Below are 27,674 nucleotides of genomic sequence, written 5' to 3'. Positions count from 1 at the left end.
GCACAAACCAGTCTTTCCACCTTCCTTGCACTCTCCGCAACCTGTGGATTTCTGATAGCATCTTTCTCTCTTCTGCTTCCCCTCTCACAAACCATCTTTCATGCGTATACTGTGTACCCAGGACCACCCCTTATATACCTGAATCCAGTGCCTACCAAATTTCAGATATCCAGGAGCCATGTCCCTAGACCTGGCCACTGAAGGTGAAAATGCGAGTCAGAAATAAGAGGATTAATCTTTGAAAGTAAGGGAAGAGATTTTGTTCTTTTTCCTTTTCTTAGAGCATTTATATGTATTTTTTCTGCTTTTTTAAATATATGAAAATTATTTTAACAGCTAAATCAACCTTTTGTCATTCTTTTTTGACTCAGGATTTTCTTTAGGACCTGAGAACCATGGCTTTGTTCTATTTCTGATTTGGCAAAGCTCATTTTATTTTTATTTTTCTATTTTCTATCTTTTAAAGTAGACATGGATTTGTTTAGGATAAACTCATTTTAAAAGCACACAAAACTTGAGCACAAAGAATAGGATTAAATTCAGCAATACAGAGTGATGAAGAGTAAAAGCCACTGAGTATCTTTCCTTTGACAGAAAACTGATCATCTAAGGTGATGACTTAGTATTTGGAGACTGTAGTACTTACATTGCAAAAGCAAGAAGAGTTTAGTGTATGAATCGAACAGTGGAATGCATAGCTGTACCTTTGTTTCTGTTTATTACAGAAGATCAGTTTGCACAGTTTTGTGTAGTCTTTAGTAGACAACTGCACCCATGTAAATTAAATAGTATTTCATACAATAGTGTGAATATAAGGTCACAATATTTATTTTGGACAAACCCCTGATATTAAAATTATAGTAATTTTAATATCATTATTGCTTATTGTTTTGAAATATAAAGCATTTTAACTTAAGGTTACAGATAATTTTAGAAAATACAGCATAGATTAAGACTAGTCTGTTAAATATTTATAGTTATTTATATCTATTGTCTAAAGAAAATTCACTACCTCATTGTTACAGTAGATATTAGTCTGACATACTGCTTAATTGATCCCATAGGTATAATTATATGTCAGCAAGATTTTGGAGTCTATTCTTCTATTTTACTAAAGTAGGAATGCAGCTATTACAGAACAAATAGACACAGGTGATGCAGCCACCCACGGATCATAACAGCTCGTCAGCTGGCATTGTTGCAAGCTCAGATCTACTCATCTAGATGAACAAAGTCGGCTTCCAGTTCTTCATCAGAAAGTGCTGGTGGGGGTTGTCAGATGTGTTTCAATGTAGATGCCCAATCCAATGGCCAGCAGATGAGAGATCAGCATAGATGGAAGAAAAACTTTAAGACATTCTGCTGAGAATAATTTCCCTTTGTTCATAACACTAGTTTCTCATGCTGAGAGCAGCTGTGCACTTGGGGTGTTTAAAGGGGAACTGCTTCAGGGAATATTTTCTGGCCAACGTGACTAATCTCATATCTAACCTAAGTTTTTTTTTAAGATGCTTTCAACTTCTTTCTTTTCTCAATACAATCTTCCTCAGACTGAGAGCTGTTTTTCTCTCCAATCCTTTGGGTATCTTTTTCAGAAGACCTCTTAGTGTCTCTTGGTGCCTTTAAGAGGTGGACTGTCACAGTGACAACCCTTGGAGCTGCTCTATCCAGACTCATGCTGGGAATCCAGCAGTTTTTTCCTTTGTCAGCCGTATAAACAGAAACCGAGGCTGAAACTCTTCTGTTTCCATTATTGAGAAAATATAATTCTGCCCAGCAGCCCTTCAGCCTCTTCTCCTGCAGCTCAGGGACCCCACTATATGATGTAGCACTGGGGTGCAGCTGTGACAGATGGGGTTCACATGGGATATGGGCTGCCTGCTGTGGGCTGTGGGCTGTGCCTCAGTGGCAGATAATAGAGGTCAAGAGAGGACACAGGCTGCCAGGAGCGGGCAAGCAGGAGTACTGCAGGCCAGCGCTCACAGAGTAGGGACCCATTGCTTTGATGTGTAAATAGCCAAGAAGATAGCAAACTGTTCAATAGCACCTGTAGCAGAGTGGGAGGCTACCTTCTGCAGGCATCAGGCTACAAGTTGCAAAACTACTTCCTGTCATAATGATGAAGTTTATTATTTTTTGAATATGGCCAACTAGCATACACAGATACCCACCCCCCATTACCAGGTAAATTTAGGGTGAACTATGTATGACAAATGGTGCTGTCAGGTCCTCCACTTGTGGACTAATGATGGTGACCTTGTTTCTATTTTTGCACTCTCCTAAGCAGATTGCCTGGCAATGAGCCGGTCACATTCCAGTTTAACTGTGTGATACAATAGCTTTTTTTCTGTTCTATTATTGTGGAGATTTTCTGGGGTTTCCCCAATTTTGCTTTTAATTATATTCTCCAAACACTGTCCAGAATAGCCAGACATGATATAAACATATAAAGTTCCCACCATACTTCTCCCTGGAGGGGCCTTTCCCTGTCAGGCTTCCAGCCAATCCACAACTGTGCTACAAAGTGCATGCTGCCCCCACAGTACGCAGGCAGAATGGTGTCTCTGCCTATTTGGGATCTATAGTCCTCTAAAGTCACTTCTAGAGAGTTTTTAGACCATATTTCTACAAACTCCACAGGGCAGTGATCAACCATTCCACCTCTTTCAGTGACCCCAGTATCATCAGACCTGAAACTGATCCAGAGACCACAGGGCCCAGAAACAGTCAGGATAACCCATGTGCATTGAGTAGATATGAGAAAAATCTCAACTTTCTCCTTCCTCTTCTTGTCCAAATGTCCACACATGTGCAAGTAACACCTGCTGCTTTTCTACCCAAGACCTAAAACTATGCTCTGAATTCTGATTCCAGACCTTGAGATTTGAGAAAAGAGAAAAACTTTTATTTGAGGAATTCAAATTTTAGGCCCAGAGAGATGCTAAGATGAGGCCACAATCATGTCGTACAGCCTTGAGCTATGCATTCATCTCTTGAAACTGGTTGCTATTGCCACACCTAGCTGTACATTAACCTAATAATCCCACACTGGACACTACACCCCACACCCGATAGCTTAACAATATATAGCCAATCAGTAATGTTATTTCTGTAAATCAGTAAGAATTCCTCACAAACAACTCTGTATCAGCCCACTACTTGTCCTTTAGTTTTGCCTTTACAAATCCACTTGTAACTGCTGCTAATTGAAGTGTGTATTGAGGGCAGCTTGAATCTATGCTCCCAGGTTGCAATCCTCAAGCTTGACCCAAAACTCTACTTCTATGAATGTTGCCTCAGTTTTTTCTTCTTTTCTTTCTTCCTTTCTTCCTTTCCTCCTTTCCTCCTTTTCTTCTTTCCTCCTTTTTTCCTTTCCTCCTTTCTTCCTTCCTTCCTTCCTTTCTCTCTCTCTCTCTCTCTCTCTCTCTCTCTCTCTCTCTCTCTCTCTCTCTCCTTTTTTTTTCTTTTTGAGGTGGAGTTTTGCTCTGATGCCCAGGCTGGAGTGCAGTGGCACCATCTTGGCTCACTGCAACCTCTGCCTCCCAGGTTCAAGTGATTCTCTTGCCTCAGCCTCCTGAGTAGCTGGGACTACAGGCGTGTGCCACCATGCCTGGTTAATTTTTTGTATTTTTAGTAGAGATGGGGTTTCACCGTGTTAGTCAGGATGGTCTCGATCTCCTGACCTCATGATCTGCCTGCCTCTGCCTCCCAAAGTGCTAGGATTATAGGTGTGAGCCACCACGCCTGGCTGCTTTTTTCCTTTTCAGTCAACATACTATTTAGAGGGTGCAGTCTCTTTGAGTGGATCTCTCCTTTGGTTTTACTCTGCTTGCTGTAACACCCAAGAATGCAGAGACAGGTGGATCCCACCTAGAACCTGCACGTAAGAACTGGCCACCATCTGGGATTTACAAAACAGGGCTAGACTAAAGATTGAGAATGTACAGAAAACCCACAGGAGACATTTTCTTCATAGTGAGGTCAACATTGACATCTTAAAGTCCCCCTTTCAGAATGTGTCCCTTTGAGCTTTCCAGATCTTGTCCAGTGACTTGCTGCAGATAAGCGAGGGGCTTCTCATGTATATAGAATCTGATGGCAGAATCTGTCAGTATAAACAAGCATCGTTAAACCAAAATTAAAATTCTGAGGCCTTCCCAACCATCTGAATGGACCCTTCCTCTTGGCCAGGGCATTCCAAAGTGAACGTGAAAGATTAGCTCAGGCTATGACAGGAATTGGGGGTTAGACATGCTTCGTTATGACCCCTTCCCTTTGGAATTTGGGAAAAGCCAACCAAAGTTAACATCAACACAGACCTTTAGTCTGATAAGAAACATTTATACTCTATTAGTTTTGAAGCCTGTGACCTGGAGGCTTCATCTGCATTATAAATCTGTGGTCTGCACAACCCCTTATCACAACCCAGACATTCCTTTATATTGATAATAACTCTTTCAACCAATTGCCAATCAGAAAACTGTTAAATCTACCTGTAACATGAAAGCTCCAGTTTTGAGTTCTCCTGTGCTTATGGGCTGGCCCAATGTATAGCTTATATGTATTTGATTAATGTCTCATGTCTCTCCAAAATATGCAAAACCAAGCTTCACCAAGACAACCTTGGGCACATGTTCTCCAGGTCTCCTGAGGGCTGTGTCGTGGGCCATGGTCACTCTAATTTTGCTCAGAGTAAATCTATTCAAATGTTTTCCAGAGTTTGACTCTTTTTTTCCATCACATCTTAGCAGTAAGAGGTCAATGCCATATAATAATTAGAGCTATGACCACAACTACATCTACCTGTAAAATGTGATACTAGAGTACAGTATTCTTGTCCTTCCTCTTTCCTAAGAACTAGCCAATTAGGATGGGTGATACCACATCTGGATCCAAGTTCTGGAGCTCCACCAGGACAATTCGATTTTCTATTTAGAGTCAGGTTAAGTCTCTCTTGTCTGAATCACCATGTGGCCGTAATCCCAGGGTCACTAGGAACCGTCTCACAATGACCTGTGTGTCTGTGAGACATTTGAGGATGTTCTGTGCAGACTCGGACCAGGCTGACAAGAGTGTCTAATTCTGGTTCCATCCCAGAGTAAGATAAATGAGGCACCCAGTGTTTGTTTCTCTCCTCATGGAAGGAAGCTCCTTGGTTGGTATCCGGAGGAGAGTTTCTCCAGTTTCTTGGTATTTGGGTGAAAAACAAGGAGGAGGTCTGGAGACTCAAACTGATAAACCAATTGCCTCCACCTCATATGCCATGAGAAAAATAGGTGAAGCAGTTATGGTCCCTACCATCTAGGAACTTTCAGTCTGGAGCAACCAGATAAATGGTAGAATTCAGCACCATGTGGTCAGTACAATGAAGGGAGGTGTGCAGGGGACTTGGGCTTCATTGGCACCACATCCCTTATGCTGTTGTGACTTCTGATGTCACCACCTGAAGGGCTATTCATACACAGAAGAGTTGTGATGGTTGTTGTTGCTATTTCTAGTGTTTTTACCTTGCTAAGAACACATATTTAGCTTTTAATAAAATTGTCCTAGAGAACCCTAAGGGCTTTGGTTAAATTTCTTGGTATTATATGTTATAAAATAGACAAAGAGGTAGCTAAAATAGATTAAAATTACACAAACTCTTAGGCTTAGGAAAGAGAACTGGAAATACCCCAGGAGCTTTGAGAACATAATTCTACATAGGACCCTCTCCTTGCCCCAGCCCTGTCCAGATTCACCCTCTTCTGGGCCTCATCTTGTTCTGGAATCTCTCCTTTTGGGTGGTGGCTCCTGCTGCCTCTCCAGAACTTGTGCTCAAAGTTTCCTGAAACTCAAAAGTAGATAAATGGAATCAATTTACTGTATATTTTGGAGCCTTAATTTCTTTCTTTTTCATTGAAGCCAGGGCTTGTAGAGACATCCTACCCAGCAACCTATGTTCTATTTCTGCAGATCCAGTAATTGCTCCACAAGTCACAAGAAAGTAAACACAAACATAACAATGAGAAATCTCTCTGAACTACACTTTACCCTTCCTTTCTATATTCCTATGGTCTATATTTATCTTTCATTCTATATATTTTCTTTCAAAATCAATGATGAAGAAACAGAAGAAGAAATTAAAATGCTGGTTCCTTCATCTAAATCCTGGGAATTATTGAACACTTAGTACCTAACTCCCAGGCTATTATGAGGATTAAGTCACATAATGTGAGATTCCCAGAACAGTGCTCCTTAACATACTTCTGAGCACATATCATCTGCTTAATAAACATTGCATTAGTGAATCTGTACGTGTTATTTTCCAAATGCAGACTGGCTCAGACATTGCTGTTTTTGCCTCCATCTGTGAACCTTAAAATGCCATCAAAGAATGTGATCTTTCACGATGGAGATTTGTTGTCTTCATTTGGATCATATGTACTTGTGACAACAGTGCTGGGTATAAAGGTCTCTGTGCTGTGCCTACTCTTTCTTCAGCTGAGTGTTGCTAATAGGTCCAGGGGGAACAACATCAGCATTGACAGGGGACCGTTCATAGACCCTTTCAAAACCTGCAGAATCACATCACGTATGGTGGGGCTAAGATTACCAAATGATTTATATGCACAGTGAAGCTGGAAAGACAAGGCTTGGCAAAGTGGTTCTCAGCCCAAGCTTCTAATTAGGATCACACGGCCAGTTTGAAGAAACCTCTTGCCTTGTGCCCTCCCTCAGAGGCTGTCTTTTGGTCTGGGTGGAAGCATCCATGTTGTTTTAATTAAATGCCTCATGTAATTGTGAGGTGAGGCCAGGGTCAAGCACAAGGGTTTCAAGATACATCATGAGAGTTGATTTCAAGTTTTGCTCCAGAAAGAGGTCACAGGGCCTGCTCTCCTTGGGTTTGGTAGGGTCAAGTCAGTGCAGCACATATTCCCATTGCTGCAGCAGAAATTTCTGGCATCTGTGCTAGGTGAAGACACCTGAGGGCAAGAAAAGAGAAACTGACATTTTGATATTTGAGGAGGACCTCGTTGTTCTCAAATCTCATGTGTTATAAAAGACAGAAGGGGTGGGCTTTTTCTGAACATCTAGGTCCTTCTGCCTGTTGTGGTGACAGCAGGTGAGTGGATTGTGCTGATGCTTTTAAAGTCATAGTCTCAAGATTCAGGTGTGAGTTTTCCGAAGAAACCTGTGAGAGAATCCCAGAGGAAGAAGAAGAAGAAGAAATGGCTTGTTCTCTGGTGAATGTGTCTTAGATTGAGCTGCGTCCACTCTGCTTCCTGGAATTCCATGTGTTTAGAACTAGCAAACCTTTACTCCTCTATTTGTGCTGTTCCTCCTTAATGAATTTGTTTCATCTATTTTTTTTCTCTTTTCTTCTAATAGTCAGGGGCTTCTGGAAAGTTTCTTTGCTATATACCAGAGCCTTCTCCACATTCTCTTTATCTCGCCTTCTTACAAGCCATGCAGAATTCTCACCATGAATTTATGACCTGTAATATTTAAAATGTTCCCTTTATGGCTGTTGAACATGAGAAGGTGTGGATAATCAAGATTCCTATTGGGGAAGTGCTGGAGTCCTTGTATATTAGTGAAGAAGGAGAACATGTACTGTTTAGGTTCCATCTGTGTTTCTCATCAGCTCTGTGCAGAAGAGGATTAAGAAAATACACATTTGAACAGAATGGCATTTATTGCCCAGATTAATTCAGAAAGTTCTAAGAAAAATAAGTTGGAGATACTTGCTCTCTAGGATGCTAAGTAAAGACTATTTAAATACACTATTAGAGATTACAGAACACGGGAGCTATCTGTTGCTTGGACTTTTCATATACTCGACGTCTTTTGATGATTAGATTGAGATTATAGCTTACCTTTTGGGGGGGGTCAGTATCACAGCAGTGGTGATGTGTCCTCTGCCTCAGCACACAATAAAAACTTGTCCTGTTATAGTTGGTGTTAATTTCATTCACTTGGAGAAAGAGATCTCTGACAGATTTTTCTGCTATAGAATTAATTGCCTTTCCCTTTATTATTTAGTACCTTGGGGGCACTTACCAGCTGATGTGCATAAACCATCACATTTAATTTGGAAGCTCCCCTGTCTTCTTTGATTCTCTTTACAAGTATCTTTCTTTGAAAAATGAAGGATCTCATTGTTTACCTGTCAGAAAAACTGGGATAAGCCCAGGCTCTGCCACTGACTGGGTGTTTAACACAACATTCTTTGTAGGCCAGAAACGTTAGCATCACTGGTGAGCTTGTTAGAAATTCAGAAACTCAGGCTTTATCCCAGATCTCCTGAAACAAAATCTGCATAATCAGATCTTCAGTTTATTGTTGTGCATATTAAAATTTGAGCAGTACCCTCTATTTAGCCATGACTTTTTCATCTGAAAAATACATACAACTTACTCTGTACGATGTAAATATAGTCCTCAAAAATGTATGTCTGTGTTCATGCTCTTAATGTTATATTTTATTATACGGAAAAGCATACGCTGATACACTGGTGTTAGAGATCTTATTCCATCCTCTTTCCTCCAGGAGATAATATTTCTGTGTTGAAAAGTATTTTATTAGGTGACTCTAGGCAATCATACAAGTCGCAATCAGTCCTCTTCACTCTTTTCATCTTGAGTCAAATTAAGAATTATGCCTATGGCCACTTGATCAACATGTGTTTGTGTACATTTTTTTGTGTTTGTTTTTTTCAGAGACTGTTGACATTCAGGGATGTGGCCATAGAATTCTCTGTGGAGGAGTGGCAATGTCTGGACACTGCTCAGCAGGATTTGTATAGGAATGTGATGTTAGAGAACTACAGAAACCTGGTCTCCCTGGCTGAGGATAATTTCAATAAATTTTTCCTAATATACCACAAGGGTTTCATTTCCGTCCTTTGTAGAATGTTTTTTGTAGTTTCTGCTTTCCATGAATATATTTTAGATTCCTTCTTTCAGGACCATCTTGGAGATTCGTTGTTGTAGAAAAGAAATTCTTGAAGATGTTCTATTTTTACCTGAACTTTCCCCTTTCCTGAGCTGATCTGTGTTTTTAATTATAGATAAGTGGTAATTCCAGAAGTTTGGTGGCTTAAAATATTGTTGCCCACACCTGAAAATCCTATTGCCCCCACTAATTTTTGATTCAGTAATAATGGGTAGTGGAGCTAAAGACCCAGAAATTTAAAATGTGTCCTAAATATTCTGGAGGTTCTGTCATGAAACAGTATTTGGGGATTTTCTAGACTTCTATTATGTCTTCTTTTCCCTACTAAAGATAGTACTAGGTTGATAATTGGAAAATCACAGCAACAATTACTTTTTAAAATAAAACAGGTATTGCTGTCTCTAAGCCAGAGCTGATCACCTGTCTGGAAGAAAGGAAAGAGCCTTGGAATGTGAAGAGACATGAGACAGTAGCAAAACACCCAGGTAAGTGAGAGTGAATGAAGCAGATGGCACAGCAGATGACAGATGAGAGGTCCAAGGTCAATGAGGAAGCCAGACCTTAAAATGTGATTTGGGAGGCCTGCCTTTCAATGGAAATAGTTTGTGAGAAGCCTGGGTTTCTTTCTCTTTCTCTCATAAAGGGGCATCTTCTGTCTCATGCCCTTAAATGCTGTATGGATTCTACTTTCCCTTTAGTGATCCTCCTTCACGTTTACATTGAGAGGCAAAGTCCTTTTCATGGCATATGAGGGACTGCATGATCTGACTGCTTTTCTGTTGCCTTTAGGGACACACAAATATATATTTTTAGAAACCATGGCAAGCCATTTTTAAGTTCCCCTTTTGAATCATGGCTGAAATTTGTGAGAGTAGTGGTGATATTGGGATTTGTTTCAGAAATTCCAGGAACACCAGGGACAGGTGTTATGAGTTTTCTGCTTTAAAATTTTCTTCACCTATGAGGTTTCAAATGTGTTTCTATAGAAATTCATACTCGGTAATTTCATCAGAATACTAAGCATATGCCCAAACTAAAAAAAAAATCTAATATGATTTTACTTCACTTTTTTTAGTATGAACTGAGTTGGTCATTTAAGGTCTACATGCCCTAATTCCTTAACTGTAAGATAGTTTAATTTATCTACTCTGTACATTGCTCAAATATACTATGCCATTAGGGAGCTTACAACGTTGCTGAGCACATATTAAAGTCCCATTTGTGACCTTATTTTTAATAACTATTATTTTATAATTTTATCTTGTTTAATATGAAGCTTACCTGGACTGTGTCATTCATGTGCCTGTGTATATATGTATGTGCATATATATTGCGGATTTTTTACAAATTACTTTTGTATAACTACATATTTTTTGTGTATAATGTAATGACTTGCTATGTGTATACCCTGTGAAATAATTAGTACGATCACATTAACAGACATGTCTACTCTTAGTACCTTTTTTTGTAGTGAGAACACCTGTTTACTGCCTTAGCAAATTTTAAGCATACAAAACATTGTTAACAGTAGTCTTGAAGCTATGTATTATATCCTTAAAACTTATTCATCTTATAACTGAAAGTTTGTATCCTTCATTTTCCTCACCTCCAGTCCCTGGCAACTAACACTGGACTCTGAGTTTATAAGTTCAGCCTTTTCATATTTCTTGTATAAGTGAAAACAAGCAGTATTTCTCTTAATGTGCATTTCTTATTTCATGTAGTACAATGTCCTTCAGGTTCATCCATGTTGTTGAAATGGCAAGATTCCATTATGTTTTATGGCTGAATAATATTCTATTGTCTATTTGGTCCATAATTACTTTATCCATTTGGCATTCACAAACATGTAGGGTTTTTTATATATTTGAAATTGTGAATAATGCAGTGAACTTGGGAGTGCAAATGTTTCTTGGAAATATTTGCTTTGTTTCTTTTGATTATATACCCAAAAGTGGGATTGCTAGATTGCCTGACACTTCTGTTTTTCAGATAACATTCATATTGGTTTTTATATTGACTCTACCAATTTAAAACTCTCCAGGAGTGTATAGAATTTTTTTTTCACATTCTTATCAATAATCGTTATATTTATTTACATATATATGTAAAGATGTGTGTGTATGTGTGTATATGTATATAGCTCATATAGAGATGGATATATCTATACAACTCTATTCCATCCTAACAGATGTGAGGTGATAGCTCATCATGGTTTTGATTTGCAGTTGCCTGATGATTGGTGATGTTTTGTAACTTTTCATATATTTGTTGGCCATTTGTGTCTTCATTTTAAAATATGAATTCAGCCTTTTGCCTATTTTTCAATTGGGTTATTTTTATTATTGTTTTGGCTTTGGATTTGCTTAGTTCCTTATTTTTCATATATTATTCTCTTACATGTATAGTTTGCAAGTATTTTCTCCCATTTCATAAATTTATTTTATTCTATTTTCTGTGCAAAAGCTTTATAGTTTGATGCAATTCAGCTTGTTTATATCTCTTTTTGCTGCTGTACTTTTGGTGTTGAGGCAAAAAGAATATATTGCTAGGACTATCAAGATTTCTTCCTATTTTTTAGGAGTTTTCAGGATTCATGTCTTGTATTTAAGTCTTCAATCAAGGTAATTTTTCATATGGTGTAAGAAAAAGAATCTAATTTTAATGTTTTGCTTGTGGGTATCCAGTTTCCCCAGATCTGAGTACTGAAGACACTATACATTTTTCACTGTGTGTTTTTGGTGCACTTGTTTAGGGTTGACCTTATATGCATGGGTTTATTTCCGGGCTCTCTATTCTGTTCTGTTGGTTTTTGTGTCCATTTTTTTCCATGCTTATCATCCCATTTTTCTTAGTGTAGTCTTTAAATATAGTTTGAAATCATAAAGTATGATGTCTCTTTGCTTTGTATTTTTTCCTCAAGATTACTCTGGCTATTCAGATCTATTGTACTTTCATATACATTTTAGGATTGTATTTTGTATTACTGTGCAAAAAGCCACTGGAATTGTGATAGGGACTTCACTGAATCTATAGATGACTTTGGATAATATGGTACTTTAACAATATTTATTCTTCCAATCTATAAATGTGGGATAAATTTACGTTTCTTGTATCTTCTTCAGTTTCTTTCATCAATACCTAGATCTTTCAGTATAAAGATCTTTTACCTCCTTGGTTAGATTTGTTCCTTAGAAATTTATCACTTTAATGTTATTTTAAATGAGATTGTTTTCTGCTTTTTTAAATCAGGTAGTTTGATGTTCGTGCATGAAACCATAACTGATATTTGTATGTTAATTTTATATTTTACTAATATATGGAGTGCATTTATTAGCTTAGACAGATTTTGGCTTACTGTTTATAGTTTTCTGTATATAGCATCATGTCATCTACAAACAGCAACATTTTTTCTTGTCTTCAACTTGAATAACTTTTCAAATAATTTTACTTGACAAATTTTGTCACATACTTTCAGTGCTATGTTAAAATAAAAGCATTGATGGTGGGTACAATGTGGCCTTGCATTGGTGCCTGTGAATCTGAAGAAGTAAACACCTTTTCAAGTTTTTATAATCTGGTTCCAAGAGGTAAAGATCTTCTCTTGTTGGTTCCCCCAGGGGATGGGATGCCCTCAGGGTTTGTAGTGAATAGGAGTTGTAGCTGGGTCACAAGGCTGCTGGGTCTGCCTTCGGTTGTCTTGTTACCAGGGTCTTGGGTGATTGTGATCCCTGTCTTATTCCTGGGCAGACTGGATTTCCTTCAGAACTTGGGTCCATAGGGCAGAAACAAGGACAGATGTCTGTAGTTAAGTCTATATATGGTGGGTCTTATTATCAGGGTGTGGATGAGTGTGTGGCTCCCAGTGAGCACCTGGGCGGGTTTTTCCAGGTCACTGTGTGGCTTGCTAAATGGACAGGACTGGCCATGAGCTGTGACAAAGGAAGCTAGAACTGAGTCACTGAACTGTTTCAGGGACCACAGTAAAGGCCAAGGTCTGCAGGCCTTGGGTGTCTCTTCCAAGGTCTCTGGACAGACAGGACGATTCCCAGACTGTGCCTGAGTTTCAAATGGTTATAGAGTCTGTTCAGTATTCTCAGTGGGATCGAGTTGGGTAGACCATTTCTTGCTGTGTAGCCAAAACCAGGAGTCGTCTAGTTTGCCACCTGAATGAAGGCCTGCCTTCTACAATGGATGCTTCTCAATCTCGAGCTTTAGCAGGGTTTCACAACTTCCACCCTGGATCCCAAATGTTTCTTAAAGGTACGCTTTTTGACATGGGACCTTGCTATATTTCCAGGCTGATGTGGAACTTCTGGCCTGAAGCAACCTTCCTGTATCATTTAGTTGTGATTACAGGTGTGAGCCATGCTCACTCTCTCATAAAGACACTTTTATCAGGGATAACCTACACTTTTTTTGTGGCTATGGGATCATACAGAAGCCAGGCACCATCTATTCTAACAGTGTACTGATGTAAGTTTCTTGTATGCTTTGTTTCTATTTTCTATTTCAGAGTTGTAATTTTATATTCAGACATTCAGAACAATATGCCAGAATTTACATGTGATGTCTGAAGCATATCAGATAATCAGTAGGCACCTCATATTTACCAGTCACTTGTAAAATTTTTACTGCAGGCAAAAAGGAATCATAGGATTTCCACCCACTTTCTTCAGTCTACATCTAAATGATAATATGATTTATTTCCAAATACTTATTTTATATATCAGTGACTCTCACTTTATTTTACAAAACATATATAGTTTTTTCTATTTAGAAATGTAACACTATTATATGCTTCTAAAGGTTAAATTACAACAGTATTATTTTGTGTAAGAATAGCATCAATATATTAAAACATACTAAAAATTACCTTTCATGTCTTTTAAATGCTTACTCATTAAAATATTTTTATTAGAACCTTTTATTTATGGTATAGTGCAGTTTCTATGAAATTTTACTGCCATACACTCCATATCAATGATTTAAAATACCTGCTTTCCATGAGTGCACATGGTTGATAATTTTAGTTATTTGGACAAATACTTTTTAAATGGTACATCAATGTTGCATTTCACATTTTATGGGTAAATATTTATCTTACTAAATTTTGAAATTTCATTTTTTGTATAGAATTTTGACATCAGTTTACTGTTTTTTTGTTTCATTTATGTGTTACAATTTTAGACAATGTGCAACTTCGAATGTACATTTTATGTCAGTATGGGGTTTAATTAAAAGATGAATCAGCCATATGTCTATCATAGTTAAGTTATATGTATGTGATTTTACCTATAAATATGACTCTAGTTTTGTTATGGCTTATCTACTATATTTGTTTTCTTGGTTGACTTATCCTGTCCAGGTGACTGGTAGTCATTTAAATTATTTTTCACTTATTTTCACCATGTGTTTAATGAATATTTTTTTTTGTACAAGAGAAACACTTTTGTGATTTGAAGGTAATTTTTGGAAAGTTTTATTTCTGTATGACTTTTTAGTTATCCTTTGAAAAAAGTTTAATTGTCATGAAAATACAAAACATAAAATTTACCATTTTAATTGTTTTTAAGTGTACACTTTATGGCCAGGTATGGTGGCTCATGCCTGTAATCCTAGCACTTTGGGAGGCTGAGGAAGGAGCATTGCTTGAACCCACGAGTGTGAGACCAGCCTGAGCAACATATGGAGACCCGATATCTACAACAAATTAGAAAACTTAGCTGGGTATGGTGGCATGTGCTTCTAATTTCAGATACCTGGGAGGCTGAGGTGGGAGGATCACTTGAGCCTGAGAGTTGGAGATGGCAGTAAGCTGTGGTCACATCACTGCACTCTAACCCAGGCAACAGATTGAGACCCAGTCTTTAAAAAGTGTAAATTTCAGTCATGATAACTATATTGTTATGCAAAAGGCCTCTAGAACTTTTACATCTTGCAAAACTAAAACTCAATACACGTTAAGTAACAGCTGCCCATTTTACCCTCTCTCCAGCCCTGGACAAACACCCTTCCACTTTCTGTTTCTGAGTTTGACTACTAAAGATATCTCATATAAGTGAAATCAGATAGTATAATGACTCTGTTACTGGCTTATTTCAGTTGACAGAATATTTTCAAAGTTTATTTTGAAATGTGACAAGATATCCTTTAATAATATTCCCTTGTGTGTATACAGCACTTTTAAAAATGTGTTTGTCCAGGGACATAAAGATTGTTTCTGCCTTTTGGTTTTTGTGAATAATGATACAACAAACATGGATATTCAAATGTTTTCCAGGTCAGGTGTTGAATATTTTGGATGTAGATTCAGAAGTGGGATTGCTGGATTATAGGATGCTTTCCTTTTTAATATTTTGAGGAGTATTCATAATATTTTTTAGCTACATTTTTTTCACATGGGTTTTAATTTCTTCACATCCTCAACAAACTTGATATTTCTTTTTAAAGTTGTAATGGCCAGTCTAATGGTTGTGAGGTGATTTTGTTGCATTTATCTACAAATTAGTAATTTTAAGCGTCCTTTCAAATGCTTTTTGCCATTTTTATGTATTTTTGGAGAAATGTCAGTTCAGTCTTTTGTCTATTTTTAAATCAAGTTATTCAACTTTTGTTGATTTTTAAGAATTATTTATGCTACATATTAACTCCCATCACATGTGGTTTGCAAATATTTTCACCCATTTCTTAAGTGACATTGTTACTCCACCAAATGTTTCCTTCGATGTGCAGAAATTTTGAAGTATAATGTAATTCAATTTTTCTGTTCTGTGTTGCTCATGAATTTGATGTCATATCCAAGAAATCAGTACCAAGACCAATGTCATATCTTACCCCTGTTTTTTCTTCTAAGAGTTATATTATTTATATATTTTGAAGTTTAGCTATTTTGTTAAAAACTTCTTTTGTATATGGTACAAGGAAAGAATCCAACTTAAGTTTTTCAGTGTAGATATTCAGTTTTCAGCATCATTTATCTGTCTTTGTTTCAGTAGCACATTGCTTTTCTTCTTGTAGCTTCATTCTTGTAGTTTCATTCCATTTTGGTCAGAAGACATACATTGTATGATTTTGGTCTTCCTAAGTTTAATAAGACTTGTTATGTGTCTTACCAGAATGAAGAATATGGTGTATTCTGTTGTTTTTGACTGGAGAGTTCCGTACATGTCTGTTACGTCTAATTGGTCTATGGTAAGGTTTGGATGTTTGTCCTCTCCATATCTTGGTTGAAATGTGATCCCCAGTGTTAGAGGTGGGGTCTGGTGTGAGGTGTTCGGGTCATGGGAGAGAATCCCTCATGAATGAACTGGCACCATCCCCTTGGTGATGAGTGAGTTCTCACTCTTTTAGTTCCCACGAGAGCTAGTTGTTTAAGGGCGTTCGGCACATCTGCCTTGCACATGCTCCCTCTTTCACCATGTGAAATGTTTGGTCCTCCTTTGCCTTCTGTCATGATTCTAAGGTTACTGAGACCCTCACCAAAAGCAGATGCTGTCACCATGCTTCTTTTATAGACTGCAGAACCATGAGTCAAATAAACCTCTTTATAAATTACTCCATCTCAAGTATTCATTCATAGTAATGTAAAATGGACTAATAGAATCTGTAATGTTATCCAGGTTTTCTTTTGTTTATCTTCTTTTTTTTTATTTCTCATTTATTTATTTACCTTACAAGTTGAGACTCTTCAATTAAAACTATTGTCTATGATTGGAGTAACCTCACACAGTAGAGTAGTCTATTGTAGTAAATGCCTACTCTGTTCTTGCCATGTTTTATCACTTTAATGTATAAGGCAACCATATGTGATGGGCACTATCATCACAGAAAACAAGTGGCAGACCTGGGACTTAAATCTATAAAGTGTTGCAAACACAAATCTTTTCAGACGTGGCTAATATAAATGACAAAACTAGGCCAAGAGTGAGGCAGTACGAACTGGTGAGGACTATTACTTTTCCTTTTTGTTTTTATAGATTTAAATTATGTTTAACAAGGGCAAATAAAACTTAAGAAACATAGTAATTTATGTTAGCAAAACAATCATTGAAATACTCAAACGTAAGAAAATAATGAATGGATTTTAAACTTTCAGAGAATTTAAGAAGGAACTTAGAAAAATACCTTTGATGTTCAGAATCACTTATAGGAAGAGTCAGAAAAGTAGAGAAAATGAAGACACATTTATGTCATAAAGAATACAGAGTGGACAATACAAGATTAGAAGTCAAGTTTTGGGAAGTACCACTAAAAGGTGTTTATTTTATTCCCTGATAAAACTATCTCCTTGGTGACATTACTTGAAACATAGGCTTTTCACACACAAAGACAGGGTATTTTGAGAGGTAAAGAAATAGGCTTTCCTATCAGACAAAGAAATGGAATATGGAAGAAATGTACTGAAAAGAGAATGCTTTTGTTTATCTTCTACCTGATCAGCATTTCTCTCCTTTAGTTATATTTTCTGATCAAATTTTAAAATAAATTTTAAAATAAATTTCTACAAAACAATGTAACATTGGGATTTTGATAGAGATTATTTTGAATTTGTTCACCACTGTGGGTTATACTGACATGTTAACAAAATTAAATTATTTGACCCTTGAGCAAGAGTATGTTGTACAGTGTGTTTAGTTTTATACTTTCTATTCTGGTTTTTCTATTCATTACTGAAAATGGGATCTTGGTGTCTGCAGTTACTATGTTGTTGTACATTTCTTTCTTCATATCTGTCAATATTTGCTTCATATATTTGGGAGCCTGATTTTATAGTTACATATACATATAGATAGTTATAACAGTTACAAATTCCTAGTAAGTAGACTTATTTTACCATTATATAATATCAGTCTTTGCCTCTCGTTCTGGTTTTTGACTTAAAGTGTGTTTTCTCTAATATAATTATGACCACATGACCCATTCATGGTTACTATTTGCATGGATTTTTAAAATTCTGCTTCCAGCCTGTTTGACTGTTTAAAGTGAGTCTCTTGTAGATTGTGTATTTTATAATATTGTTTGTTTAGCCATTGTATTTCTTTAAGTAGTTTACACTGTTTTCATTGAAACAATTTCTTAAAGAAATGAATGTACTACTACTATTTTGGTTCTTACTGTTTTCTCTTTTTCTTGTAGATAGGTTTTCCCTCATCTCCTGTTTGACTGCCTTCATTTTTGTTCTGTTGTTTTTTAGTGACATGTTTTGATTATTTTCTCATTTTATTTTGCATACTTTCTATGAATATTTTCTTTGCAAGCACCTTGAATAATGGAGATTACATAAAACATCTTAATGTTATAACAATGTATTTTGATCTCATAACAACTTCAATCAAATATGAAAACTGTAGCTCTTTACATCCTTTAGTTTGTTATTAAATTCACAAGTTATTTTTTATTGTATATCTAGTAACAGATTTATACAAATTTATATATTTTTTCAAACTCTATAGCAGAATTTTAGTTTTATGCACCATCATTACGATAGTAAACAATTCTATATCTGTTTATATATTTACATTTAATGAAGAGCTTTATATTTTGAATATGGATTTATGATATTGTGTGGCATTACTTTGATTTTCAACATAGTGGATTCTTTCTCGCATTTTTTAAAGGCAAGGTCTCATTATGTTGCCCAGACTGGTCATGAACTCCTGGCCTCAAGCAATCCTCCTATATTGTCCTTCCAAATTTCTGGGATTATAGGCATGAGCTGCTAGTTGTGGCGCAGTTTTGCATTTCTTGTGGGAGTGTACTAGCAGTGATGAACACCCTTACATTTTGTTTATTTTGGAAAGTCTTTATTTTTCCCTTATTTTTGAAGTAACTTTCTAGATCAAGTATTCTTGGTTGATAGTGTTTTTATTTTCATCACATTCAAATACGAGAAACTCTTGGCCCCTTTCTTCTTCAAATAACCTTTGTATTTTTTTTTTTCCTATGTTACCCTTCTAGGAGTTTTTTCATGAATGTATTTTTCTACTTGCTGGTATCTGATAAGTTTCAAATTTCATGTTTTAATTTTGTTTTGAAATTTTGTATTTCTGTGTTTTGTGTTTTACAGTATGCTTCTTGACATCAGGTAATTCTTTTAGTTTTTATTTTATAATTTTTTTTGAGATGGAGTCTCACTCTGTCACCCAGGCTGCAGTGCTTTGATGTGATCTCAGCTCACTGCAAAATCTGCCTCCTGGGTTCAAGTGATTCTCCTGCCTCATTTTCCCAAGGAGCTGGTATTTCAGGTGTGCACCACTGTGCCCGGCTAATTTTTTTTTTTTTTCTTTTTGAGAAGGAGTTTCACTCTTGTTGCCCCGTCTAGCATGCAATGGTGTGATCTCAGCTCACCACAACCTCCGCCTCCCGGATTTAAGTGATTCTCCTGCCTCAGCCTCCTGTGTAGCTGGGATTACAGGCACCTGCCACCACACCTGGCTAATTTTGTATTTTTTGTAGAGACAGGGTTGGTCAGGTTGGTCTCGAACACATGACTTCAGATGATCAGCCTGCCTTGGCCTCCCAAAGTGCTAGGATTACAGGCATGAGTCACGACACCTGGCCAATTTTTATATTTTTAGTAGAGATGGCGTTTCACCACTTTGGCCAGGCTGGTCTTGAACTTCTGACCTCAGGGGATCCTCCCATCTAGGCCTCCCAAAGTGCTGGGATTATAGGCATGAGCCATTGTGTCCGGCCATTTTATATTGTCATTTTGTAAGGCAATATTCAGCTCTACACTTTTAAGACAGTGTGGGGCAAAAGTCAAATATGAGTCAGCCATATGTCTGTTCCCAATATAATTATCTCTGTGTTTATTTGCTTGTGTAAATATTCCCCCTGTAGTGTCTATGACTTTTATATTCTGTTGTTTGGTTTTCAGTGGTTGTTTTATGCTGCTCAGATGAGTAATCATAGAAATTATCTTAATTTCAATATCTATTGGTCAACTTACATTATTTTTGTGTGGGAGAAACACCTGTGATTTGAAGATAATTTTTAAAAAGCATCATAGCTCTGTATCTCCTTTAGGTATTATTATTTATTTTTAATTATCAAAAACACATAACTTGAAATTTACAATCTGAAATATTTTTAAGCATTCAGTTAATCATGCCAAGTATATTCATATTGTTATGCAACATATCTCTAGAATGTTTTCGTCTTGCAAAACTAAATCGCAATACACGTTAAAGTGCTACCAATTTCCCCCACTGCCTGGTCCTCTACAAATACTACTGCTTTCTCTGTGTTTAAGTCCTTTAGATACCTCATATAAATGAATTAATACAGTCTCTGTCTATTTGTGGTGGTCTTATTTCCTTTTGCATAATGCTGTCAAGATGTATCTTTGTTATAGCTGTTAGAATATTTTCTACTTTTTGAAAACTGAGTAATATCCCATTATTTTTATATTCTATATTATATTTATCTATTCATTTGCTGAGGGAACTTTGGGTTGCTCTCATCTATTGGCATTCATTAATAACACTTCATGTGACTGTATATGTGACAGTTTATATTTGTGCTGTATTATATTTTATTGGTCTAGTTATTCATTCACCTTTATGCCCATACTAAACTGTTTTAATTACTATAGCTTTATAATGTCTTTTGAAATCAAGAACTGTGATACCGCCAACACAGTTCCTGCTTTTAAAGATGGTTGGTCACTTCACTGTGCCTTGAAATTCTATATGACTTTTTGGTTGCTGTCTCTATTTCTGCAAAAATGAAATTAGAATTTTAGAAGGAATTGCATTGAACCTGTAGATCACATTGGGCAGTGTGGGCATTTTCACAATATTAATTATACCAACTTTTGAAGAAGAGAATGCTTAAGCGAGTGTTTCCGTGTATTTGTGAATTTTTCACTTTTCTTCCAGTTATTGACTTACACTTTCAGTCCATTTTGGTTATACATCTGTAAAATTTCAATTAAAAAAAAAACTTTTGACTTCTTTTGTGGCCTAACAAGTGCTCTGTTCAAGATAATTTTTATGAGCTGTTGAGAAGGGCATGTAACCTGATGTCATTGAGGTATGATTTCTCTACTCCGTAAGGCATACTTTTCTTCATCTGCTCTGGAGTCCTCTGCCCTCCTATCAATTTTTATTCATATTTTATTATTCATTACTGAAAGTGAGATATTGAAATATTCTTTTACCTATCTATTGCTTCAATTCTGTTAATATTTGCTTTATATGTAACCATGTGAGACAGACACACACCCAACCCCCTGTACACGAATACATGTATACATACATTTGTCATAGGTTCCCAGTGAATGAACCCCTTTCTTATTGTTTAATGTCCTTTTTTGTCTCTTGTGACTTTTAACCTAAAGTATATTTTATAAAATATGATAATTTTTGACTTAAGGTATATTTCATGTAATATAATCTTGACCTCTCCTGATCTCATTTGGTCAATATTTACAGAGGATAACTACTTCCATCCTGCCAGTTTTAGTCACTTTTCACCATTAGATATAAAGTGACTCTTGTAGACAAACAAAATTGGTTTTGGCTTCTGAATTATTATTATTATTATTATTATTATTATTTTGAGATGGAGTCTCACTCTGTCACCAAGCTGGAGTACAGTGGCACGATGTTGGCTCACTGCAAGTTCTGCCTTCCGGATTCAAGCAATTTTTCTGCCTCAGCCTCCCTAATAGCTGGGACTAGGACACGCACCACCACACGCAGCTAATTTTTGTATTTTTCATAGAGATGGGGTTTCACCATGTTGGCCAGGATGGGATCAATCTCTTGACCTCGTGATCCGCCTGCCTCAGCTTCCCAAAGTGCTGGGTTTATAGATGTGAGCCATCATGCCAGGCCTCTAAATAATTTTCATAAACCTTTTCATTTGGTGTATGCCTTTTGATTTGGAACTTTATTTAATTACTATTTCAACAGATTTATGAAAAGGAAGTACTTACTATTGCCATTTTATTGTTTTGGTTTCTTTAGCTTTTTCTTCTCTCTTTCTGTTTTCCTTTTTGTCTTTTTGATATTCATGTTGATATGCTTTCACTGCTTTATTATTTTCTTTTGTGTATTTATATAGGCATTTTCTCTGTGGACCCCTTGGTGATTATATAAAACTCAAAGATACAACAATATTTTAATCTGGTAAAAACATAACTTGAGTTGTGTGCAAAATTTTTTCCTTATTATATTTGTCCTCAACTTTATGTTACAGATATCAATTTTATCTTATGTTAAATACACACTGACAGATATTTATGATTATTTTTATGCTTTTATCTTTAAAATTTTAGAGATTAAAACGGTTTACAACATCATTATGCTAATGCTACAGAATTTTATTTTTGTGTACGTGCACGTATTTTCTAGATAATTATATGTTTTTATGTAATTATGTGTTGTTTTCTAGCATCATTTTTTTAAATGAAAGTGATTCCTTTCATTAGTTCTTATGAGGCAAGTATAGCGCTGATATACTTTGCAGCATTTGGTTTTATAGGAAGGTTATTATATTTTTCATTTGGTAGAAAAGTTTTGAAAGTTATGTTAGCATTGCTTGAAAGCTTTTTTGTCAGCAGTTTGACCATATGTCACAATTCCCTTCTGGTCTGCAAGGTTTTCATGGATAAATTCAATGGTCATAGGAGCACACTTACAAATGACACATCACTTTTCACTTGCTCTCAATAGTCTCAGCTTGTCTGACTTTTAAAATCTTCTCTTGTATATGTGTCTTGTTATGAATTTCTTTGTGTGTACTCTAGTTGGAGTTTGTTGAGCTTGATTTTTTTACATCCCTTTTTCTTAAATTTGAGAATTTCCCAGTCATTATTTCTTCTTGTAATTTTCACCTCCACAATTTGTTTCTTTGCTATTTTAACTTTTGTTGATAATCTCATTTCCCTGATTTTTGAGCATTATTCAGTTTATTTTGAATTTTTAAAATTATTTTATACATCTCCATGTTTTATGGTTGCTTTCTGTAATTTTTAATTTTTTTATTGGACCACGTTATCCTGATATTTTGTACACATTGTATTCCTTGGTTGATTTTTTTTTTTAACAATAAAAAAAAAGCTACATGTCACAATCTTTATAATGTGGTTTCATCCTGACAGTCTGAAACCTATTGTCTGTGCTAGACATTCTGAGAGCCTCTCAAATCTGTGGTTAGGATATGTCTGGAATGGTGTGATTATTTTTCAGTTAAATTCCGTGTTTCTTCTTAAAAGGCTGTAATCATTTCCTACACATTTGAACCGTCTGTAGTAGTGCAGTCTCTCTGTTGCTGTAACAATCATTTACCACTGATCACAGCATACCCAAGCTGTCTTTCAGGTTTATCCCACCATTCTTTTCAGTAGCCTGTTTCACAGGAGACCAAAACCCATCTTTTGAAACATCTAAGCCAGAAGTAAGCATACGTTTGTGAAAATCATCTTTCTCTTTTGAGGAAGTGGCCAGGAGTTGGCAGTTTACTCCTAAAGGCACCATGCTGTATTGCAAAGGAGGAAAGGGTGCCTTGGGTAAATGTAACAAACTCCTTCCCCTTTTATGTGGCTTTTTGCATTGTCCTCAGCTGGGGGCCTGGAAACACTTAACTCATTTATAGAGTTCCCAAATAGGCATTTTAGTCAGTATGTTGTTGTTACATATATATGTCTATGAAGCTATTAGGGCCTATGGTATTTTGTTTTGCCATCTTGCTAACGTACTTGATACAATTTTATATGTTAGAGTTATATAGTATATTTATCAAAGTCTAGTTTTGGGGTAATTTATTATTTTTATGTTTTGCAGCTATGTATTCTCAATACACCGAAGAGCTTTGGCCAGAGAAAGGCCCAAAATATTCATTGCGAGAAGCACTACTGAGAAGATACAGAATATGTGGACATGGGAATTTACAATGTAGGAAAGGCTGTAGAAGTGTAAGTAAGGTGCAGAAAGGATGTTATAACAGACTTAACCAATCTTTGTCAACTACACATAGTAAAATATTTCAATGTAATAAATGTGTGAAAGTCTTTAGTAAATTGTCAGATTTAAATAGACATAAGATAAGACATACTGGAGAGAAACCTTTCAGATGTAAAGCATGTGGCAAATTTTTTCACATGTTCTCACTCCTAACTCAACATCAGAGAATCCACACTAGAGAGAGTCCCTACAAATGTGAAGAATATGGCAAAGCCTTTAACTGGCCCTCAAACCTTGTTAAACATGAGAGAATTCATACTGGAGAGAAACCCCACAAATGTGATGAATGTGGCAAAGGCTTTTTACAGTCTGCAAACCTTATTATACACAAGAGAATTCATACTGGAGAGTCACCCTACAAATGTGACGAGTGTGACAAAGCCTTTAAGTGCATCTCAGTCCTGACAAAACATAAGAGAATTCATACTGGAGAGAAGCCCTACAAATGTGAGGATTGTGGCAAAGCCTTTAAATGGTTCTCAACTTTTAGTCGCCATAAGAGAATTCATACTGGAGAGAAACCTTACATTTGTAAAGAATGTGGCAAAGCCTTTAAAGAGGTCTCATACCTTAGTGGACATAAGAAAATTCATACTGGAGAGAAACCCTACAAATGTGAAGAATGTGGCAAAGCCTTTATGTGGGTCTCATGCCTTACTAGACATATGAGGACTCATACTGGAGAGAAACCCTATAATTGTGATGAATGTGGCAAAGCCTTTAAATACTCCTCAAACCTTAATGCACATAAGAAAACTCATACTGGAGAGAAAGCCTACAAATGTGGAGAATGTGGGAAAGCCTTTAAGTATCGCTCAACCCTTAGTAAACATAAGAGAATTCATTGTGGAGGGAAACCCTACAAATGTGATGAATGTAGCAAAGCATTTAAGTCCACCTCAGACCTGACAAAACATAAGATAATTCATACTGGAGAGAAACCCTACAAATGTGAGGATTGTGGCAAAGCCTTTAAACGGTTCTCAATCCTTACTAGACATAAGAGAATTCATACTGGAGAGAAACTTTACATTTGTAAAGGGTGTGGCAAAGCCTTTAAACAGGCCTCAGTCCTTAATGGACATAAGAAAGTTCATACTGTAGAGAAACCCTACAAATGTGAAGAATGTGGGAAAGCCTTTAAGTGTCACTCATCTGTTACTGATCATAAGAGAATTCATACTGGAGAGAGACCCTACAAATGTAAAGAATGTGACAAAATCTTTAACTGGGCCTCCAGCCTTCTAAAGCATAAGAGAATTCATACTGGAAGGATATCTTACAAATGTGAAGAATGTGGCAAAGCCTTTACATCTTGTTCAAGCCTTTCTAATCATAAGATACTTCATACTTGAGAGAAAGTCTAGAAACCTGAAAAATGTGACAGAGTTTTATCCAGAACTCAAACGCTTCTAAATATAAATCATAATGGAGAGAAACCCTAAAAATGTGAAGAATGTTACAAAGCCTTTAAATGTTTGTCACATATTACTGTACATTGTACATAGGAGCATTGATACTGGAGAGTGCCCCTACCAATACAAAGAAAGGGGTATTATATTTAGTCAGTGCTCACAGCTTATACTATCTGAAAGCAATTATAGTTCAGAAATACTGTAAAAACACAAAGAATATGGCAAAACATTTCTGTATAAATTCTACTCAACTTTAAATACTTCATACTTAATTAAAGCATTATACATGTAATTAAGACTTTTTAGAAAACATAAGCCTTTAAAGTGAACAAGAGTGTTGATTCTGAAGATAAATATTAAAACTGTAAAGACGGTGTAATCACCTCACTTTGATCACAGATATTTTTGTACACATATTTTATGCCAGAGGAAAACCCTGAAGACGCTTCGAAAACTTTATTAAACATCAGAAAACTTGTATTCAAGAGAAACACTATAAATATATTGAATGTGGAAGAACATTTTTTTCTTTGTCATTTATTATTTTTGTTGGGACAACATATATACATATGTACAAAATACCTACTGTCGGAATCCTCTTTTATAACTTCATTTGATTTATAAAAACGGGACAGCAAAATAACTTAGGTCACTAATACTGTACAAAAATAAAACTGATTAAACAATTCTAAAGATCAGCATCTTACAGTATTACAGATCATCTATTGTGAAAGAACATCTCAGTCTATCCAGAGTACTGTGCTAAATCTATCTGCAAACTGACAAACTAATCAGTTTCTGTAATACCAAATTCCACATAGAATTCTCAAAAGCAGCATGATGTGGAGCTAAACTTTAGACTTTAAAACTTTAAGCCAGGGCATCATTCCACAATGGTGAAAGGCTGTTTTATTGCCTAACCAAGGAGTGGAGATATATTAACTCTAAAATTATTAAATTTTCCAGAATATGACAACTACTTACAGTATTAGATAAAACAGCTTTTCTTTCTTGTTAAACACCTGCAATAGTCTTTCATAAATTCAGCTAGGTTAAAAAAGTAAAGAAAAATTACTATCCTGCATTTGAATTTTCATAAGTTATATCCATGGTCTTTTTAATATAAAAAGTAATTGTTTCATAGTTTTAGTGTTCAACGAACTCAGTAGTCCTATTTGAACCGTATCTTTATATAGTAAATCTAATTTGAATGCTGTTTCCTGTTTTGTGATGTTTTAAAACAGAATTTAATTACAAAGAATAAAAAGTCTTGAGTTCATATGTTACATAACTATAACATATAAGAGCATATCAAATGTATGTTTGTCAATAACTTGAAAAGGCAAATAACAACGTTTTGGGGAAGCAAATTGTGCATTTTTTAAAAAGAAGTTGATGCATTTATATCCATCTAAGTGCTGGACAAGGCCACATATAGATTTACTCCTGAAACTATATAGACTGTCTTTCACTGAATTTGCTTTGCTTTATTTCATTTCTTTGAGGGAAAGATGACTTTACAAGTTCAACCCCAAACTCTCTTCACTCACTAAAAGGCAGCATGCAGAATTTCATAAGCAGAACCATTCTGTGAGCTGAGTAAGAAATAGGCAGCCTAACCTATTTCGTATGAAAGAACAGATGCCCTTAAAACTTATTTTGGACACAAAAATTAAAATTTGGTTTAAAAATAAGTGTTTCTAAAATCTGAAACAGAGGTAGAAAGTGTTTGTTAGTGGAAACACATTTGTTTAAAAACCACAGCTTAGATGAAATCAGACAGACAAAATGTCTGCATTTAGGCATTTGACAGAATCAGTGTTGAATATAGAAAAGAAAACAAAGCTAAAATTATTACATAAATTGTTTTTATGTAATTTTAAAAGGAGATTAATGTTGAAGAGGTGTATTTACATTCAAAGTGTACCTTTTTCCATCGAACTGTAGAATTCTCCATTGAATTTTAGACTTTTTGAAAAGCAAATCTTGATCCAATTCAAATTTTAAATACCTTCATGCTTTTCCTTGATACCTGTTGTTCATGTAATAGCACTGAGTCAACAACTGTTGCTGCATCAGAGCTATGAGGGTTTTTTTTTTTTTTTTGTATTAGATGGGCATCATTCATAAATTATTCCATGGATGAGTGAGGACAGTGAAATGCAAGATCTCTGATGAAAATATAAATGGAGAAGTTCTTTTTGGTTGAGTTAAGCCTGGTAAGAGATGCATGAGGTGGATGTTTAGAGTAATATTCATCTGCATTTTAATGAAAAGGAAACATTTTAAATGTTTGTAGTAAACAGTTTTACCAATTGCAGTTTTATGTAATAAAATGAAGTTAGTGTTG

General features: G+C 35.9%; 1 protein-coding gene and 1 pseudogene across 3 annotated transcripts in view; one reads left to right on the top strand and one right to left on the bottom strand.

Annotated features, from left to right (window-relative positions):
- LOC139361337 (zinc finger protein 93-like) overlaps window positions 1-25,565 on the top strand; it is a 32,964-nt gene extending 7,399 nt beyond the window's left edge. For all 3 annotated transcript variants that reach the window (XM_071089969.1, XM_071089968.1, XM_071089967.1), the window contains 2 exons: window positions 9,324-9,419; window positions 23,730-25,565. In XM_071089969.1, the coding sequence (XP_070946070.1) occupies window positions 23,732-25,264 (1,533 nt within the window). In that variant the 5' untranslated portion in view covers window positions 9,324-9,419; window positions 23,730-23,731 and the 3' untranslated portion in view covers window positions 25,265-25,565. The remainder of the gene's footprint in view (window positions 1-9,323; window positions 9,420-23,729) is intronic.
- On the bottom strand, window positions 832-4,670 carry LOC139361357 (BCL2/adenovirus E1B 19 kDa protein-interacting protein 3-like; annotated as a pseudogene).
- Window positions 25,566-27,674: the final 2,109 nt, after the last annotated feature.

This window comes from Macaca nemestrina, unplaced genomic scaffold, assembly GCF_043159975.1.
Source record: "Macaca nemestrina isolate mMacNem1 unplaced genomic scaffold, mMacNem.hap1 Scaffold_44, whole genome shotgun sequence".
Lineage (NCBI taxonomy): Eukaryota > Metazoa > Chordata > Mammalia > Primates > Cercopithecidae > Macaca > Macaca nemestrina.
Note: the sequence above shows the minus strand (reverse complement) of the source record. Positions and strands in the feature narration are given on the sequence as shown.